Consider the following 14,529-nt stretch of genomic DNA (forward strand, 5'->3'; position numbering starts at 1 on the left):
TTGTCGCTAGTGGTCGGCGGAAGGTGCACGTGCCCGTCGACCTGGGACCGGACCGCAGCGACGCACGGATGCACGCCAAGACCGTAGGATCCTACGCAGTGCAAATTAGGGACACTGTTGCTCCTGGGGTATCGGCGAGGACCATTCGCAACCGTCTCCATGAAGCTGGGCTACGGTCCCGCACACCGTTAGGCCGTCTTCCGCTCACGCCCCAACATCGTGCAGCCCGCCTCCAGTGGTGTCGCGACAGGCGTGAATGGAGGGACGAATGGAGACGTGTCGTCTTCAGCGATGAGAGTCGCTTCTGCCTTGGTGCCAATGATGGTCGTATGCGTGTTTGGCGCCGTGCAGGTGAGCGCCACAATCAGGACTGCATACGACCGAGGCACACAGGGCCAACACCCGGCATCCTGGTGTGGGGAGCGATCTCCTACACTGGCCGTACACCACTGGTGATCGTCGAGGGGACACTGAATAGTGCACGGTACATCCAAACCGTCATCGAACCGATCGTTCTACCATTCCTAGACCGGCAAGGGAACTTGCTGTTCCAACAGGACAATGCACGTCCGCATGTATCCCGTGCCACCCAACGTGCTCTAGAAGGTGTAAGTCAACTACCCTGGCCAGCAAGATCTCCGGATCTGTCCCCCATTGAGCATGTTTGGGACTGGATGAAGCGTCGTCTCACGCGGTCTGCACGTCCAGCACGAACGCTGGTCCAACTGAGGCGCCAGGTGGAAATGGCATGGCAAGCCGTTCCACAGGACTACATCCAGCATCTCTACGATCGTCTCCATGGGAGAATAGCAGCCTGCATTGCTGCGAAAGGTGGATATACACTGTACTAGTGCCGACATTGTGCATGCTCTGTTGCCTGTGTCTATGTGCCTGTGGTTCTGTCAGTGTGATCATGTGATGTATCTGACCCCAGGAATGTGTCAATAAAGTTTCCCCTTCCTGGGACAATGAATTCACGGTGTTCTTATTTCAATTTCCAGGAGTGTATGTGCAAAGCTTGTTGCAAGGCGCTAAGTACTATCATTCACATATACTGGCTGGATAAAGTATGGGTATTCGTGCGTTGCGGCCTTCACTTGTATTCTATCCACACCCCCAGCCCTTTGAGAGATAGATGGTTCTTACCCCCATAGCAATTCTTTCCAAAAAATAAGTGATATTTTTCTAACTTCGGTTGAAATAGGTCCAACGGTTTAGGAGGAGATGTGGAACATACGTACATATATTTGTACATCCATGTTAATAATATGTGACAACGTGTTGGGGGAAGGAGCAGTTTTACAACCTGCCACTACGGTCCTGCCCGCCGATAGCGTAGAGGCGACCGGAGCAGGCGACGAGCGCGAAGCTCTGTCGGGCGGTGAGCATGTCGGGCTCGGCGCTCCAGGTGCGGGACGCCGGCTCCAGGCTCCAGACGGTGCTCGTGATGCCGCCGCGGCTGCGCGCCGCCGAGTCGCGCGGGTCCTTGCCGCCTGCGCGCAATCCCAAGTCCCACTCACTCTGCTGTTGGCGTTTCGAGCTGTACACTACACCATTTACATCAGAAGGAACGTTCTTTATTCATAAACTCTCCCACACACAGAACATAGATGCACTGCACTTATCGGGCTCGTCATCGACTGTACACTGATTACAAATAAACAGCTACACTTTCGTGTGCATTAGGTTCTAAATCTTTTGTCTACTGGACGTATAGTCCCAGAAAAAAACAAAAAATTGTTGGCATTGTTAGGTACCGGTCAAGATATTTTGGAAGTGGTGTAAAGTGAATGCCGAAACCAGAGATGCCCTTGCAGCTATTACCATATGGGCCCCTCTCCCAGCTAATCTGGTAGTTGGATGAATAATCTCTGACTCTGTTCTCAGCCCGCTCTACCCAGGAAATCTAAAATATACAAAAATTATCAATGTACACTACCGGTCGAAAGTTTTCTATCACCTATCACAACTATGAATTACTGGTTAAAACAGGGATTTCATTTTGAATCGTATACCCTTCTGATAATAAAACAAGTATAAACATATAAAGACTAAACGCCTCTTTTGTGTATTTGACTGGTTATCCGCATAGAGGGGCGTTCATGAGTAAGCACAACGACACTGACGTGCTTTTACGTGAGACGGTTTAATTCGAATAGTCCTCATTCCTTCAGCTGCCTATGTAGCAATCAGTTCGCATTAATTTACATTACACTGTGGGTATCTAGCAGTGTGTTTGTATACCTGATTATGTTCATACCATATATACCCGAATGGGACGAAAGCAGGAGATTGGAATTGAAAAACGTGCTGTAATTGCAGTTCTGCATCAGGAAGGTTATTCTGTAGTACAATAGCAACAAAAGGTGACATAACCCAGTCTATAGTGCCGTATGCATTACAGCGATTCAAGCAGACTGGTGCCAGTGCAAGTGTTCCGCTATCTGGAAGAATCCGAGTAACATTATACATAGAAGATCAGTTCGTATATGTACAGAGTAAATGTCAGATGACTCATACTGCACCTGAAACACGCGAGGAAGCAGGTAGTATGTGAGCAGCTCCAATCTCTGTCTCAACAGTGCAACAAGGCTTAAAGAGGTGCGTAGCGGCCAAAAAATCTTTATTACACAAATATAATGAGGTGATAAGATTGCACTGGTTACATTAACAAAATCAATGGAGCCGTGCAGCAATGATCCAAGGTGTTATTCACAGACGAACCTATGTCTGAAGTATTTAGAAGTCGTCGTCGAATGTCTGTCCGTCGACTTTGGGGAGAACGTACGAAGCATTGCATGCCGCCAGTGGTGAAGCATGGTGGAGGGTCGATCTTGATGTTGGTGTGTTGTGCGGGTGTTAAAGTCGGTGACATAGTGAGAATTAATGTTACATTAAGAATGGTTAATTTGATTTTAACATACGGGATAAATGGTAGAGGAAAGACAATAATGGCATCCGTCCATCCTCGAGGGAGAGTGGCAGTCCCTACTGCAGTTTGGACATGTGAAATTTGAGGGACTTCTAACAGAAGCCGCTCTGTCTCTTCGCTTTGTCCTCTTCCTGATTTGTTCCTGTGTGCGTTCGTCCTCTGAGAGCTTGACGCCGTTGCGCACAGCTACTCGCCACTTGACACGGTCATCTGCAATGCTTTACCAGCGACTTTGATTGATTCTGGTCTTGGTCAGGTTTCTCTTGCAGACATCCTTGAAACGAAGATGTGGTCGTCCCACTGGCCTCACACCCTCCTGAAGTTCTCCGTACAGCAGTTGTTTCGGTATTCGTTCAGGATCCATGCGCCTGACATGTCCCAACCATCTTAGACGTCGATGACTTAGGAGTGCAAAGATGCTGGTTGTGCTTGCACGATGAAAGGCTTCGGTGTTGGGTACTCTATTTCTCCAAGAGATCTGAAGGATCTTCCGGAGACAGCGAAGATGGAAGCTGTTGAGTCGAGATTCATGCCTAGAAAGAGTTGTCCATGTCTCACAGCTATAGAGAAGGGTGCTTATAACGCGTTGTAGAATTTTAATTTAGTTTTTGTGGCAAGCAGTCCGTTCTTCCATACTCTAGCCAATCTAGCCATGACAGATGATGCCTTTGCGATTCTGTTAGTAATTTCGGTGTCCATGGACAAGTTGCTACATATTGTGGATCCCAAGTAGGTAAAGTTATCAACTACCTGGAGAGGATTGCCATCAATGCTGATGGATGGAAGGTTGGTAGTGCTCTGCGCCATGATCTTAGTCTTTTGAAGGCTGATGGGTAGACCAAATTTTTCACAGGCATTTGATAATTTGTTGATTACATACTGCAGCTCATCTCCTGTGTTCGCTACTAGAGCTGCATCGTCCGCATATAACAGCTCACGGATAACAACTGTATTTACTTTGGTCTTGACCCTTCAGGCGAGCAATGTTGAAAAGATTTCCACCAGACCTCGTATGTAGATACACTCCCTCCTCACAGTCTTCAAAGGCAAATCTGAGTAGAAGGGAAAAGAAAATCCCAAATAATGTAGGAGCGAACACCCGTGTTTCACACCACTATTAACATGGAATGCTTCTGATGTTTTACCGTTGAAGCAGATTCTTGCTTGTGTTTTCTCATGTAAAGAGACAATTATCTGTTGTAGTTTAGGTGGGCATCCAATCTTCTGCAACAGTTTGAAAAGCCCATTTGTGCTCACTAAATCAAACGCTTTAACAATGTCAATGAAAGCAATATAAAGTGGCCCCTGGTGCTCACGACATTTATCTTGTAGCTGTCTTAAGGAGAAGATCATATCTACGGTTGATCGGCCGGGCCTGAAGCCACACTGAGATTCTGAAAGCTAAAATTTGTAATCGCATTAGGATGACTCTTGCATAAGCTTTCCAGGCTACACTTAGTAATGACATTTATCTTGTAGCTGTCTTAAGGAGAAGATCATATCTACGGTTGATCGGCCGGGCCTGAAGCCACACTGAGATTCTGAAAGCTAAAATTTGTAATCGCATTAGGATGACTCTTGCATAAGCTTTCCAGGCTACACTTAGTAATGAAATTTCTGTTTATATAGAGTAACTATCCTCGAATTCCGCATACTCATCGGGACATAACCTTCTTCCCAGCTGGTTGTGATAAGTGAATATAAATGTTTGAGAAGAACAGACTTGTTATACTTAATAACCTCTGCAGGGATCCCATCTTCACCTGGGGCCTTTCCGTTAGCAAGAGAATCTATTTCTCTATTAAGTTCTTCCATAGTAGGCATTGCATCTAGTTCTTCAATAACTGGCATTTTTTTGATGGCGTCACATGCGTCCTTGCTAACTTCATTCTCGGCTGCATGCAACTCGAGGTAGTGTTCAACCCAGCGTTCCATTTGTTTACCTTGATCAGTAATGACTTCACCCGTCTTGGACTTCAGAGGAGCTGTTTTTCTGACAGTTGGTCCAATTGCTTTCTTAATACCATCGTACATTGCCTTAGCATCCCCAGAATAGGCCGCTTTCTGTATACCTGCACATAAATTCAGCCAGTAGCTATTCGCGCATCGCCTAGATGTTTGCTGTGCCCTGTTCTTTGCTTTTCGTAGGTCATCTCGAGTTCTTTAATTTGGGTTTCTTTTGTAAGCAAGCAGGGCTTTCCGTTTAGCCTCAGTGACTGGTCCCATTTCTTCCAAATTTTGCTCGTACCAGTCCTTATTTCTTTTTCCAATACTGCTGAGTTCTAGATTGCACCCGAGAGTTTTGCCCATTTCTTATCAACATTTCTTTCTGCTTGCACGTTTCCTGGGAAAGCACTTTCAAAATTACTGGCAAAATCCTGCATTCTTTGTGTGTCATGAACATGATCTGTGTTGATACGGGGATGACCTCTCGGTTTAGCGTGGTGACATTTCTTAGGAGTGAACCTCAATGTGCACGCCACCAGGGCGTGGTCAGTGTTGCAATCAGCACTATGATAACTTCGTGTCAGTAGCACATTTTTGAGACCAGTACGCCTAGCTATGACTAAGTCAAGTTGATGCCAATGATGAGAGCGCGGGTGTCTCCAAGACACCTTGTGCTGATCCTTAAGCTGGAAATATGTGTTTGTAATACAGAGTCCATAAAGCAGCAAACTTCAAGCAGTCTCTGGCCATTTTCATTCATTTTCCCACCCCATGATATCCCAGGCAATTCGGCCATACGTCATTATCTGATCCAACTCTAGCATTAAAGTCCCCTAGAATATACAGTGTCTCGGTGCTAGGTACTTTGGCTATTCTGTCGCTGAGTAAATCATAAAACAGATCCTTCTCTTCCATCCTAGATGATAAGGTGGGAGAGTACACATTTAGGATGTGACAGTGCCACTTGAGGAGCATATTTTCAAAGCAATAGTTCGCTCTGTTCCACCGGATGGTGGCACAGTACAGTCCAGGAGGATGTTTTTAACAGCAAATCCTATGCCATAAAGTCTTGGCTCGTCTTGAGACTTCCCCTGTCAGAAGAATGTGTAATTATCCTCCCTGATAGAGCCCGCGTCTGGAAGCCGCGTCTGCTGCAGTCCCGCGATGTCAACATTCAAACGATGGAGCTCTCTGTCAATTACGACAGTCTTACGGATGAAATCAACCTCTTGGGCATCGTCAATGTACCTTGGACACATGGTCCTAACATTCCAGGTGGCAATACGAAATAGTGATTTCTTTATTATTTCATTTTTGTTGTTGGTAGGTGTACTATATCAACCCGCTTGTCAAAGACTACTTCTAAGCTACACACACCCCGTGAAGCAGGCGGATAGTGGCGGGACGCACCTTACTGGCTGGGGGCTGCCCAGCTTGAGGCGGGCGGTAGCTGTCCAATGAGATGCAATGATCTCTCCCACCGTCGGAAGTGGCCCCTGGCACTCTAGTCTTACGCCAATCAGACAGAGCTTATAACCGGTAACTGCCTCTTCCCGTGTTGTGCCTAAGTCCTTGGACGTCGCTGAAGTGTCCTCTCCAGGATGCTACAAGCCTGAGCGATAAATATGAAGACTCGTGAGTTGCCCAATCATCACGGTCTCCCTCTCGGCCTAAATGATAATATCCAGAGGAAAGGCAAGCCAATACGTCTGGTATCACTTCGGTTGCAGGAGCTGCCGGAAGGGGACGTAGTGCGCCTTCCAACCGCCTTTGGGGTCCCACTCCAGATTTTCTTTCAGGGTTTTCTCCCTTAGCTTTCATCCCTCCCGAGACCAACCACAAGGCAGTGGTGTGTTAAGGCAATTAGAGAAAGAAAAGGAATGGTAACTGAGGAGAGGGTAGGGAATAGGATATTACGATATAGGATATAAGACGGGTCGTTGTGAGGAAAGACAATAGAAAGTAATGAAAAGAGAGAAATAACGTGTGACAATAATGGTGTGAGCATGTTTGTTTTCGACTGAGTGAAGAGAAACATGGTGGAATCAGGTAACAAACTGTGTGCCTTTGTGGTGATATGTGGTATCATAAGTAACGTGAAATAAAAAAAGAGAGTAATAAAAGGAAGTGGTTATAGAAATTCGTAATATTTTCAAACGGAAACTTCGACAAACAATTTCCGTGCAGACAGCAACAATGCAACTCATCACAGTGCCAAACTCACCACAAGTTAGCAAAAGCACAGACTAATTACTTAAGAACAGGGCTGTCCAACACGGCGCCCCTGGGCGCCATGGTACCCGTAATATGTTCTATTTGCGCCCTTGTCTGGGAACATAAAGTTCATGGGGGGCTGCAAATGGTCTCCAAGTAGTCCAGTTGGACCAGAGTCGATTCCATGTAAACACAGCCTACACCATTATGGAGCCACCACCAGCTTGCACAGTGCCTTGCTGACAACGTGAGTCCATGGCTGTGTGGGGCCTGTGCCACTCTCGAACCCTACCATCAGCTCTTACCAATTGAAATAGTGATTGATTTGATCAGGCTAGTGTTGCTGCTTCTGGATCACAGGGTCCCAGGTTCCATTCCCGGCCGGGTTGGGGTTTTCTCTGCCCGGGAACTGGGTGTTTTTGTCGTCTTCATCATTTCATCATCATCATCATTTGTGAGAGTGACTAGATTGGATTGTGAAAAGAAAATGGACTGTGTAAAAATTGGGGACTTTGTACGGGCGCAGATGACCACATAGTTGAGTTCCGCAGAAACCAATCATCATCATCACATCATTTGATCAGGTCACGGTTTTCCAGTCGTCTGGGGTCCATCCAATATGGACACGAGGCCAGGAGAGGCGCTGCATGAGATGTCGTGCTGTCAGCAAAGGCACTCGTGTCGGCTTTCTACTACTGCAGCCCATGAACTCCAAATTTCGCCGCACCGTCCTAAGGGATACATACATCGTATGCCCCACACCGTTTTCTTGCGTTATTTCACGCAGTGTTGCTTGTCTGTTAGCACTGACATCTCTACTCAAACGCCACTGCTCTAGGTCGTTAAGTGAAGCCCTCGGCCACAGCTGCATGATGAGCAATGCCTCAAATTTAGTATTCTCGGCACCTCTTGACACTGTGGATCTCGTAACACTGAATTCTCGAACGATTTTCGAAATGGAATGTCCCATGCATCTGGCTCCAAGTACCATTCTGCGGTCAAAGTCAGTTCCCGTCGTGTGGCCATAATCACGTCGGAAACATGGTTCACATGGACCATCTGAGTACAAACGACAGCTATGTCAGTGCACTGCCCTTTTGTACCTCGTACACGCAATACTACTGCCATCTGTATATGGGCACACCGCTATCCCGTGACTTTTGTCACGACATTGTAGTTAGTTAAACAAATGGCTATGTTTTTTTTTTAAATCGTCAAATTATTTTTAAAACATCCAGGACTTTGAGTAGCCGCCAGCGCCAAGAGCGCGGCTAGTAGCCCGCCGCTACTGAGGAAATGGAGAAGGTTTTCAGTGTGGCTCACCAGCGATGTAAACGTGCCCCTTGAGGAAGGCGGCGGCGTGGTGCTGGCGCGGCTCGGGTAGCTGCGCGATGTGCTCCCAGCAGCCGGCGTCGAGGCGCAGGCGCAGCAGCTCGCGGCCCACGGCGGGCGCGCCCTCCGGCGCCGGCTTCCACGTGGGGTCGGCGCCGCCCAGCACCAGCACAGACTCGCTCTGCGCCAGGAACAGCGACCCCTCCACCAGGTAGTCGCGCGTCACAGGGCCCAGCAACGACGCGCTCAGCCGCCTCCTGCACAGACCGTATCACACTGCCTACCGCTATCTTCCTCCATTTCGTAATTGTTACTCTCATTCACTGTGGCGCCCACTTGTACAGCCAAAGCTCTGTATAGGGCAGGAGTTACCAAACTTTTTCTCTGCTGGAACGCTTTGAGAATAGTGGTACTTTGATGGAATACCGTGTTTATTTTGGAGGTTAGTAAAATTTTTAAAAATGAGAATAACTTGCTATTTACATTACATTGTGATGAGTTCCTATGGGACCAAACTGCTAAGGTCATCGATCCCTAGCTTACTCACTACTTAATCCAATTTAAAATAACTTACGCTAAGGACAACACACCCATGCCCGAGGGAGGACTCGAACATCCGACAAAACGGAGGACTCGAACCTCCGAGGGGGGAAGTCGCGTGAACCGTGGCAAGGCCCCCAAGACCGCGCGGCTACACCGCGGGGCAATAATAACTTGTTTTATTCAATGATTACTTCAGTTTTAAATCGTAACTAATAATACGGAAACCATAATGATTTTTAAAAAAATAGTATCGTCAAAATATAGAGTGGAGATGGACCGCCATGTTGTTAGTTTTTTCGAGGAGCACTTATTCACTTCCCCCGAGAACACAGTTTGGGAAACCTTGGCATAGGGAAAGTATTGTCAAACCACTGGCCGCCGACATTTAGGGCCCATCATACTATATTGACCGCTACAATATATTTAGCTCTTTCTAGTGAACAAGTGTGCTCCACTACTTCTCCCATTAACAAATTAAAGCAGTAGCTTCAAACTGAACGTCTAGAACCCTCATCAACAAAAGATCTATGCAAAAAGTGTAGGAAAATATCTTCTGTGACGAGGATAAACCCAAGTATCCTTATTGAAGTCATTAATTGACTGCGGCAAAGAGATTTCGCAGTTAATGTATAACATCGAGCTCAAATACCAATATTCTCCTAAGTAGCTTTAAACCTGCTCATCTAGGATACTAAGCAACAGCAGAAGAAAAAAGTAAAAAGTAACCCATGTTAAGTTGAAAAAGACAGTTTTTTACACACACGCATATATATAATGTAGAAGCACAGCGATTATCTCACTGCAATAAATGAAAGCATACGAAAGCAATGAAATAAGAAACCTAGCCAGAGAAAAACTTCTAAGCTGATCTGTTAAACCAACCTTGCTGCTGGAGAAGCGTCGTTCCTGTACCAATAACTGGTTTTTAGGTGATTTATTTTAAGATTCGTTACGAATTCTACTACAGTATTTTGGTGCTTACCTTCTAACATTGATTTTACCTTTCGAAAACAATCTTTTCGTCTTTTCCGTGACACACACACACACACACATACGCACACAGACACACACACACACACACACACACACACACACACACACACACACACACACACCCATGCCTAAAAACCAGTTAGTGGTACAGCAACCATGCTTCTCCAGCAGCAAGGTTTGTTTAACAGATCAGCTTAAAAGCTTTTCTCTGGCAAGGTTTCTTATTACACTGCTTTCATAACCTTTCATTTATTGCAGTGAGATAATCGTGGTGCACCTACATTATATACTGTGTACGTGGTAATACGAGACCGTTTTCCTAGCTGAGTTGTCAGTGTAGATGACTTCAAAGTAGAGGGCCCAGGTTCTATTTCTGGTACTACCAAGAATGTTTTCCTGTAAGGGAGGACTTTTATGGGGTGTACTCAACTTCATGGGCGCCATCTGAGCAGCTACTTGTTTAGCAGCGGCTTCATGGTCTGGAAAGTCTGCAAAACGGCCGGGAAGACGGTGTCCTGATCACATGCTCCTCCCTAGCACATTGACATGTCGCCGCAAGGCAGATGGTGATATGACGGCCAACAGACATCTCTTGGGCCTTCACGGATTGGCTGGCTGGCTCTGAGCACTATGGGACTTAACAGCTGAGGTCATCAGTCCCTAGAACTTAGAACTACTTAAACCTAACTAACCTAAGGACATCACACACAGCCATGCCCGAGGCAGGATTCGAACCTGCGACCGTAGAGGTCACGCGATTCCAGACTGAAGCGCCTAGAGCCGCTCGGCCAACGAATTGGCGGCGAGCTCGTTATGTAGTGATATTGCCGTATTTTTGTCATGACTTCCTACTGAAACAAAGAGCTCTGCAAAACATGAATGCTTATCGGATAACGAGCATGCAATGAACAGTATCGTCCATATAGTTGCACCAAACAAGCATGAATCATTCACAAATTTCCTTCCGTAATAGCTGATACGCACACATGCATATGTCGACTACACTGTCATTGTTAGGCCTTCATATGTTATTCACAGATCACTGAAATTATCTTTCTTCTAAACGTTGGGAAAAAAACCCTCCAGAAAGTGGTGACAAAAGCATACTTACGCTAAATTAAAACAAGACGACATTTCTAGTCATTGTTTCATTTCAATTAGGCTCTTAAACGCAAACAATTTACCATGCCAGGTAGTGAAGTGGTTAACACAATGGGCTCATGTTCTGGAGGACGATGGTTCAAATCCCCATCTGGCTATTCAGATTTCGGTTCTACATGGTTTTTCTAAACGACGTAAAGCAAATGCAGGGATGGCACCTTTTGCAGAGCACCACGGCTCATTTCCTTACTCATCCTTCCTTACCGGAACTTGGGCGCCGTCTCTAACGATCTCGTTGTCGGCGGGACCTTAAACACTTATCTTCGTCCTTTCAAACTATTAGAACATGAATGGACGTAAAAACCACATTTATGCTGCATAAAGATCAGTGCTGTTTACCAGAAACAACGATTGTCGATTATACTTTACAACGTTTGGAAATATAATCTGTTCAAGAAATGTGCACTTACCTAAACACTGTAACGTGTAATTTTCGTTATGTTTAATGTGTAACAATGACCATTGTTTGTTGAAATTATTGTAGCGAGAAGTTGTTTTTAAAATTGATTAGTGTGGTATAGAAACAGCTTTAAAGTATCGAAGATTAAAAAATCGACTGTGCTCTTCTGGTTACGTTCCTTCGTGCTTTATGCTTTTCGTTTCACTTTTTACTTCTTTGTTTGCGGTAGTGACACCGTAAACGCACGTAAACGAACGAGGAAAGCATGGATTAGCTTCCAAGAATGTGATAGTGACTACGAAATGATAATCAGTTGTGTCGGCTCAGCTGTACATCGTTTTTGCTTGATGTTCCAAACAACCCCGTCTACGTTTCCGGCTTCCGCAGCAATCCTATAAAATTTCTCCTTATTGTGCCCTCGAAAACTGCAGCCGAAAGGACAAGCACTGTGACCTTATTTCACTAGAAACTTCCTGAAGCATTTAAAACGTCCTATGCCGCACACGTAACAAGAGAGTCCAACACAGTCCCAAATGTCACGTGATGCGATTCTGCGAATCCCGAACTGCAGTTGATGGCAAGCGGAGGGGAAAAGGATGAACATACTTCCGATACACAGAGGTCTATTTACAGCTAATGAGTATATCAGTTATTCAATGCAGCACATAATAACAATGAAATTCAATGTCTTCCCTTCAAACTACCAAACCTCCTTCAAGATGAATATCACACTCTGGAGCTCGATTCTTTGTAGCCATCGAAATATCATTTTATGGACTTACTCTCTCTCTGAAACCCGACTGAACTCGACTTCTTCGAGAATTTGGACTATATTAAGCCCAAGTGAAACCAGTATCTTACGAAAAGACAATCTGTGCTAGTCCTAAAACATTTGTCCATATTCGTACACCAGTTTTAATCTGTGATCGAAGGATACTGATATTCAATAATTCCATCAATAATTTGAGAAAGATATCAAAGTTTTCAGTAAAGTCGCAATATATGCAACCTTTCCTACAACTAAACGAGAAGAGAGAGGAAGGTAAACAAACACTGCTCTGATTACCATCCATCACAATAGCTGACTATAGCTCGCAGCCGAAGGAACATTTCGAGACCATAAACTGTAAATTAAATCGAGTTTCTCTGCAACCACTTTTGTCTTCCCAATAAAGATTTGTAGGGCTAAATTCTATGGAACTTCAACAGAAAGCCGGCCGGAGTGGCTGAGGGGTTCTAGGCGCTACAGTCTGGAACCGCGCGACCGCTACAGTCGCAGGTTGGAATCCTGCCTCGGGCATGGATGTGTGTGATGTCCTTAGGTTAGTTAGGTTTAACTAGTTCTAAGTTCTAGGGGACTAATGACGGCAAAATTTAAGTCCCATAGTGCTCAGAGCCATTTTTTTCAACAGAAAGACGATATTACACCAAAAAGACGGAAAGTAGTTTTCAGAGAAATATCTCTAAATCTAGAAAATAAATTTACAGGCAAAAGCAGAAAGTAACTAACAGAGTACACGATACAGCGACTGAAATGTCCGTGTAAAGGACTATATCTCCACAAGAAAAAGCGCAAGGCCAAAACCATAGTAGAGGCGAAATCCTGGTATTAACACAAGTGCTTATCCGAAACCTTTCTGAAGGCATCCGTCTAGAGTGCAGCCCTATACGAAAGTAAACAGTGGTCGATAAGTAGTTCTGGAAAGAAGAGAATACAGTCTTTTGAAACGCGGTGTTATAGAAAATGCTGAATGTTAGACGGGCAGTACCTCCTCACAGAAAAACCCTAATTTACGGCACGACTTGACCAAAAGAAGTGACTGATAGGTAGCAAACATCCTTAGACATCAAGAAATCTTCATTTTGGTGATTGAGGGAAGTGGAGGTGGGGCAGGGGGCGGAGTTTTAGAGGCAGATCTAGGCATGAATTCAGTAACACAGTAACTATGTTCGAAATGATATACGTTGCAGTAATTATTCACAGATGAAAAGGCTTTTACTGGATAGAATACTGTGGAGAGTTTTTTCGTTCCCGACGTTTCCTCCAAAGCTACGTTGCGCACCTTCAGAGGTGCTCCTGATTGTGAGTCTTGCCGAGTGGTGGGTCGGACGTTGAAGAGAGAAAGTGGGTTTGGTAGAAGTTTACATGTGATCGGGAGATATAATTCTTTGATAGTTTCTGTAGAGCTACTGACATGCCTCCTGTGTATATCCGTTGATAGTAGTCCGTCATTACAGATACAATGTTGGTTTCAGAAAACTTCAATTCGTGGTATCCTCGCTGAGAACATGCTCTGTTACGGATGATGTTTCTACTTTTCCCAGTCGGCAAAGATTTTTGTGTTCCTTCAGACGTGTATTAATGCTACTTTGTGTTTCCAATGTAGACCTTATCACACGTACATGCAGTTTTATACAACCTGCATGCAAACAGAGGTGGAAGATTATCTCTTACAGGTCTGAGGACTTGACATTCATATTATCTTTGTTGGTCTAAAAATCGGTCTGATGTAATATTTTTGTAAAATCTGTACGAATAATCAGTTACTGTTTAGATAAAAGGGAGAGAAATTGAATTCTTCTCATCCTTGTCCTTTGGGCAACTATTATATGGTCACAGAATTCCATTTACTTTTTTCTACGTCTACATCTGCGTGAATACTCTAATTCACACTTACGTGGCTGGCAGAGGGCTCACCTTACAACTTTCGCACTATTTCTCCACCGTCCCACTAACCCAGTGTCTGCTTCACTTCTTTTACTAGACGACCAAATCATTAATATACCGATATCATCGTGATGGTTTCTTACCTACCATTTTAGAGTTAATGGTAGAATTCTTATATATGAAAATTAGTGATTGCAGGACCCAATTTGCTACCCATTGCGACACCGTGAACATGCTCATAGAACTCATTGTCCCACTCGAACTGGCTAGGAGTAAGGCAATACCTAAAAACAGCAGCAATAGTTCAAGTATGGCAGAAAACAAAAGTCTTTGCCCACT

General features: G+C 45.0%; 1 protein-coding gene across 1 annotated transcript in view; it reads right to left on the reverse strand.

Annotated features, from left to right (window-relative positions):
• The window catches only part of LOC124776499, a 185,515-nt gene that overhangs the window by 22,107 nt on the left and 148,879 nt on the right, over window positions 1-14,529 (reverse strand). The window contains exons 15-17 of the mRNA XM_047251520.1: window positions 8,417-8,682; window positions 4,696-5,004; window positions 1,307-1,493 (exon numbers count right to left, since the gene is read on the reverse strand). Coding sequence (XP_047107476.1) covers window positions 1,307-1,493; window positions 4,696-5,004; window positions 8,417-8,682 — 762 coding nt within the window. The remainder of the gene's footprint in view (window positions 1-1,306; window positions 1,494-4,695; window positions 5,005-8,416; window positions 8,683-14,529) is intronic.

The sequence above is a fragment of the Schistocerca piceifrons genome, chromosome 1 (genome assembly GCF_021461385.2).
Source record: "Schistocerca piceifrons isolate TAMUIC-IGC-003096 chromosome 1, iqSchPice1.1, whole genome shotgun sequence".
NCBI lineage: Eukaryota > Metazoa > Arthropoda > Insecta > Orthoptera > Acrididae > Schistocerca > Schistocerca piceifrons.